The 7,500-nt window shown below is 24.0% G+C and overlaps 2 protein-coding genes across 2 annotated transcripts in view; one reads left to right on the forward strand and one right to left on the reverse strand.

Moving 5' to 3' along the window:
- The window catches only part of LOC135532479 (zinc finger protein 436-like), a 781,678-nt gene that overhangs the window by 358,902 nt on the left and 415,276 nt on the right, over positions 1-7,500 (forward strand). The gene's annotated exons all lie outside the window — the stretch shown is intronic.
- Positions 1-7,500, reverse strand: part of LOC135532795 (protein sidekick-1-like) — a 346,541-nt gene that overhangs the window by 246,366 nt on the left and 92,675 nt on the right. Inside the window, exon 2 of the mRNA XM_064960236.1 lies at positions 5,348-5,504. Coding sequence (XP_064816308.1) covers positions 5,348-5,504 — 157 coding nt within the window. The remainder of the gene's footprint in view (positions 1-5,347; positions 5,505-7,500) is intronic.

Raw genomic sequence — 7,500 nt, forward strand, 5'->3', positions numbered from 1 at the left:
GTATATTATAAATAGGTATATTATAAATAGGTATATTATATATAGGTATATTATAAATAGGTATATTATAAATAGGTATATTATAAATAGGTATATTAGGTAGGTATATTATAAATAGGTATATTATATATAGGTATATTATATAAAGGTATATTATAAATAGGTATATTATAAATAGGTATATTATAAATAGGTATATTATATATAGGTATATTATAAATAGGTATATTATATATAGGTATATTATAAATAGGTATATTATATATAGGTATATTATAAATAGGTATATTAGGTAGGTATATTATAAATAGGTATATTATATATAGGTATATTATAAATAGGTATATTATATATAGGTATATTATAAATAGGTATATTATAAATAGGTATATTATAAATAGGTATATTATAAATAGGTATATTATAAATAGGTATATTAGGTAGGTATATTATATATAGGTATATTATATATAGGTATATTATAAATAGGTATATTATATATAGGTATATTATAAATAGGTATATTATATATAGGTATATTATAAATAGGTATATTATAAATAGGTATATTAGGTAGGTATATTATAAATAGGTATATTATATATAGGTATATTATAAATAGGTATATTATATATAGGTATATTATAAATAGGTATATTATAAATAGGTATATTATAAATAGGTATATTAGGTAGGTATATTATAAATAGGTATATTATATATAGGTATATTATATAAAGGTATATTATAAATAGGTATATTAGGTAGGTATATTATAAATAGGTATATTATATATAGGTATATTATATAAAGGTATATTATAAATAGGTATATTATAAATAGGTATATTATAAATAGGTATATTATATAAAGGTATATTATAAATAGGTATATTATAAATAGGTATATTATAAATAGGTATATTATATATAGGTATATTATATATAGGTATATTATAAATAGGTATATTATATATAGGTATATTATAAATAGGTATATTATATATAGGTATATTATAAATAGGTATATTAGGTAGGTATATTATAAATAGGTATATTATATATAGGTATATTATATAAAGGTATATTATAAATAGGTATATTATATATAGGTATATTATAAATAGGTATATTATATATAGGTATATTATAAATAGGTATATTATAAATAGGTATATTATAAATAGGTATATTAGGTAGGTATATTATAAATAGGTATATTATATATAGGTATATTATATAAAGGTATATTATAAATAGGTATATTATAAATAGGTATATTATAAATAGGTATATTATATATAGGTATATTATATATAGGTATATTATAAATAGGTATATTATATATAGGTATATTATAAATAGGTATATTATATATAGGTATATTATAAATAGGTATATTAGGTAGGTATATTATAAATAGGTATATTATATATAGGTATATTATATAAAGGTATATTATAAATAGGTATATTATATATAGGTATATTATAAATAGGTATATTATATATAGGTATATTATAAATAGGTATATTATATATAGGTATATTATATAAAGGTATATTATAAATAGGTATATTATAAATAGGTATATTATATATAGGTATATTATAAATAGGTATATTATATATAGGTATATTATAAATAGGTATATTATATATAGGTATATTATAAATAGGTATATTATAAATAGGTATATTATAAATAGGTATATTAGGTAGGTATATTATAAATAGGTATATTATATATAGGTATATTATAAATAGGTATATTATATATAGGTATATTATAAATAGGTATATTATAAATAGGTATATTATAAATAGGTATATTATAAATAGGTATATTAGGTAGGTATATTATAAATAGGTATATTATATATAGGTATATTATATATAGGTATATTATAAATAGGTATATTATATATAGGTATATTATAAATAGGTATATTATATATAGGTATATTATAATTATAAATAGGTATATTATAAATAGGTATATTAGGTAGGTATATTATAAATAGGTATATTATATATAGGTATATTATAAATAGGTATATTATATATAGGTATATTATAAATAGGTATATTATAAATAGGTATATTATAAATAGGTATATTAGGTAGGTATATTATAAATAGGTATATTATATATAGGTATATTATATAAAGGTATATTATAAATAGGTATATTATAAATAGGTATATTATAAATAGGTATATTATATAAAGGTATATTATAAATAGGTATATTATAAATAGGTATATTATAAATAGGTATATTATATATAGGTATATTATATATAGGTATATTATAAATAGGTATATTATATATAGGTATATTATAAATAGGTATATTATATATAGGTATATTATAAATAGGTATATTAGGTAGGTATATTATAAATAGGTATATTATATATAGGTATATTATATATAGGTATATTATAAATAGGTATATTATATATAGGTATATTATAAATAGGTATATTATATATAGGTATATTATAAATAGGTATATTATAAATAGGTATATTATAAATAGGTATATTAGGTAGGTATATTATAAATAGGTATATTATATATAGGTATATTATATAAAGGTATATTATAAATAGGTATATTATAAATAGGTATATTATAAATAGGTATATTATATATAGGTATATTATATATAGGTATATTATAAATAGGTATATTATATATAGGTATATTATAAATAGGTATATTATATATAGGTATATTATAAATAGGTATATTAGGTAGGTATATTATAAATAGGTATATTATATATAGGTATATTATATAAAGGTATATTATAAATAGGTATATTATATATAGGTATATTATAAATAGGTATATTATATATAGGTATATTATAAATAGGTATATTATATATAGGTATATTATATAAAGGTATATTATAAATAGGTATATTATAAATAGGTATATTATATATAGGTATATTATAAATAGGTATATTATATATAGGTATATTATAAATAGGTATATTATATATAGGTATATTATAAATAGGTATATTATAAATAGGTATATTATAAATAGGTATATTAGGTAGGTATATTATAAATAGGTATATTATATATAGGTATGTTATATAAAGGTATATTATAAATAGGTATATTATAAATAGGTATATTATATATAGGTATATTATAAATAGGTATATTATAAATAGGTATATTAGGTAGGTATATTATAAATAGGTATATTATATATAGGTATATTATATAAAGGTATATTATAAATAGGTATATTATAAATAGGTATATTATAAATAGGTATATTATATATAGGTATATTATATATAGGTATATTATAAATAGGTATATTATATATAGGTATATTATAAATAGGTATATTATATATAGGTATATTATAAATAGGTATATTAGGTAGGTATATTATAAATAGGTATATTATATATAGGTATATTATAAATAGGTATATTATATATCGGTATATTATAAATAGGTATATTATAAATAGGTATATTATAAATAGGTATATTATAAATAGGTATATTATAAATAGGTATATTAGGTAGGTATATTATAAATAGGTATATTATATATAGGTATATTATATATAGGTATATTATAAATAGGTATATTATATATAGGTATATTATAAATAGGTATATTATATATAGGTATATTATAAATAGGTATATTATAAATAGGTATATTAGGTAGGTATATTATAAATAGGTATATTATATATAGGTATATTATAAATAGGTATATTATATATAGGTATATTATAAATAGGTATATTATAAATAGGTATATTATAAATAGGTATATTAGGTAGGTATATTATAAATAGGTATATTATATATAGGTATATTATATAAAGGTATATTATAAATAGGTATATTATAAATAGGTATATTATATATAGGTATATTATAAATAGGTATATTATAAATAGGTATATTATAAATAGGTATATTAGGTAGGTATATTATAAATAGGTATATTATATATAGGTATATTATATAAAGGTATATTATAAATAGGTATATTATAAATAGGTATATTATAAATAGGTATATTATATATAGGTATATTATATATAGGTATATTATAAATAGGTATATTATATATAGGTATATTATAAATAGGTATATTATATATAGGTATATTATAAATAGGTATATTAGGTAGGTATATTATAAATAGGTATATTATATATAGGTATATTATATAAAGGTATATTATAAATAGGTATATTATATATAGGTATATTATAAATAGGTATATTATATATAGGTATATTATAAATAGGTATATTATATATAGGTATATTATATATAGGTATATTATAAATAGGTATATTATATATAGGTATATTATAAATAGGTATATTATATATAGGTATATTATAAATAGGTATATTAGGTAGGTATATTATATATAGGTATATAAAAATAGGTATATTACATACAGGTATATATAAATATGTATATTTAAGGTATATTTACGTGAGAGGTACAGTATATTAAATATAGGTATATCATATATATATATTATTCTCTATAGAGAAAGGTATATTATATATAGGTATATCTATAGAGAAATGTATATTATATATAGGTATATCTGTCACGCCTTGGTCTTAGTATTTTGTGTTTTATTTTATTAGTTAGTCAGACCAGGGTGTGACATGGGGTTATTATGTATTGTGTTTTCGTATTGGGGTTTGTAGTGTCTGGGATTGTAGCTGATTAGGGGTGTGTGTGTGTTAAATAGGTTGGCTGCCTGAGGCGGTTCTCAATCAGAGTCAGGTGATTCTCGTTGTCTCTGATTGGGAACCGTATTTAGGTAGCCTGGTTTTCGCTTTGCATTTCGTGGGTGATTGTTCCTGTCTCTGTGTAGTGTGCACCAGTCAGGCTGTAATAGGTTTCACGTTCCGTTTGTTGTTTTGTATTATTTAGTTGTTCATGTATAGTTCGTTCGTTTGTCTTCACTAAATAAACATGAGTAACTTACACGCTGCATTTCGGTCCGACTCTCTTTCAACTAAAGAAGAACGCCGTTACAATATCTATAGAGAAAGGTATATTATATATAGGTATATCTATGGAGAGAGGTATATTATATATTGCTATGTTTATAGAGAGATGTATATATATATTTAAGGTATATTTCCGTGTACAGTGGAGAGAAGAAGGTAGAGAGGTGCAGTATATTATATAAGGTATATTATATGTAGGTATATCTACATCTGTAGTGGAGCGAAGCAGGTAGAGAGGTACAGTATATTATATAAGGTATATATAAAGAGAGAGGTACATTATATAAGGTATATTAAAGATATATTTACGTGTATAGTGGAGAGAAGTGTGTGATATCTGTGTTGTTGAGGATCCATCGGTACTGTAGAGGCCAGGAGCCTTCAGCCAGACAGGTCAGTACCAGCCTGTTACCCTCTAGATGGGTCTGGACCTGGCCCGGAGACACACGGAAATATGGAGCTACATCTGGAGGAGGAGAAGAGGGGGGGAGGAGGGGAGACGGGAGGAGAGAATACAGATTTAATTCAACTTTAATGTATAATTATTTATAATAATAATTAATAATAATTAATAATAATAATTTATAATAAATTATAATCATTTATAAGTCAAAAACATGGACAGGTTGTATGTCTTCAGGAAGCATTCCCACCACCTTTCCCACATTTTGTTGTGTTAAAATAAAATATCTTCATTTTATTATATATATATATATATCACTCATCTACACACAATATCCTTTAAGTTACGGCTAGCGGAACGTTTCGACAACATCCGGTGAAACTGAGGAGCGCGAAATTCAAATGAAATTTCTGTAAATATTTAACTTTCATGAAATCAGTGCAATACATCAAAATGAAGCTTAACGTGTTTTAATCCAGCGGCCGCGTCCGATTGGAAAAAGGCTTTAAGGCGAAAGCAAACCAAGCGGGGGACGTCATCGTACCAATGCAAAACAAATCATTTTCAACCCGGGAGGTGCGACACGAAAGTCAGAAATAACGATATAATTCATGTCTGTAGATCTTCTCCAAAATGTCACATAGACATCAAAAAGGGTCCTTTTGTTCGATAAATCCCTTCGTTAAATATATCCCCAAATTGTCCCTTTATTTGGCGCGTTTGATTCAGAAAAACACCAACTCGTCCACACAAATTATCTAAAAAGTTACCTGTAAACTCGGTCCAAACTTTTCTAATCCGACTTCAGGTATCCTAAAATGTAAATAATCGATCAAATGTAAGACGGAATATACTGTGTTCAATAGCGGATAAAATCAAAGAAGAGCGAGCATGGCTTGACACTTCTTCATTACTCAAAAGAAAAACATCAACCAATTTCTAAAGACTGTTGACATCTAGTGGAAGCCCTAGGAACTGCAACCAGGTGCCTCAGAAATCTAGTTTCCAATAGAAACAAAATTGAAAACACAGTGAACTCAATGTTTTTTTGTCCTCGGGGTTTCGCCTGCCAAATAAATTCTGTTATACTCACAGATTTATTTTAACAGTTTTAGAAACTTTAAAGTGTTTTATATACAAATCTACCAATTATATGCATATCCTAGCTTCTGGGCCTGAGGAGCAGGCAGTTTACTTTGGGCACGCTTTTCATTCGGACGTGAGAATACTGCCCCCTATCCCAAACAGGTTTTAACACGAGAAGCGCTTGGCCTTTCAGCCTGCAGGTTCCCCCAAGAGAACGTTGAGAACGTTGAGAACGTTGAGAACGTTGATGCATATCAAACCACAAGGTGCAGCAAACACAAGCATCAAAGCCTGATAGGTAGTGTTGATAGATAGTGTTGATGGTGTTGATAGATAGTGTTGATAGATGGTGTTGATGGTGTTGATAGATAGTGTTGATAGATAGTGTTGATGGTGTTGATAGATAGTGTTGATAGATAGTGTTGATGGTGTTGATAGATAGTGTTGATAGATAGTGTTGATGGTGTTGATAGGTAGTGTTGATAGATAGTGTTGATGGTGTTGATAGGTAGTGTTGATAGATAGTGTTGGTGGTGTTGATAGGTAGTGTTGATAGATAGTGTTGATGGTGTTGATAGATAGTGTTGATAGATAGTGTTGATAGATAGTGTTGATGGTGTTGATAGGTAGTGTTGATAGATAGTGTTGATGGTGTTGATAGATAGTGTTGATAGATGGTGTTGATGGCCAGCACAACGCTGAGTACAGCCCCTTAATGTTGTTTACCTTATCCCAGACCTTAACATTACCATTCAGAATGAATACCTGAATACCCTTCTTAATAGTGATTTCCAAATGTCACTTTTTCCCCCAGACATTCTGGGCTGGTCATATACCCCCCTCCATGTATTAATGCCTTATTATAGATCTCAGCTGTCACACGCACACACACACACACACACACACACACACACACACACACACACACACACACACACAGACCGAGACATGCTGTACCCTGTCCTCTTCTATC

The sequence above is a fragment of the Oncorhynchus masou genome, chromosome 5, assembly GCF_036934945.1.
Source record: "Oncorhynchus masou masou isolate Uvic2021 chromosome 5, UVic_Omas_1.1, whole genome shotgun sequence".
Lineage (NCBI taxonomy): Eukaryota > Metazoa > Chordata > Actinopteri > Salmoniformes > Salmonidae > Oncorhynchus > Oncorhynchus masou.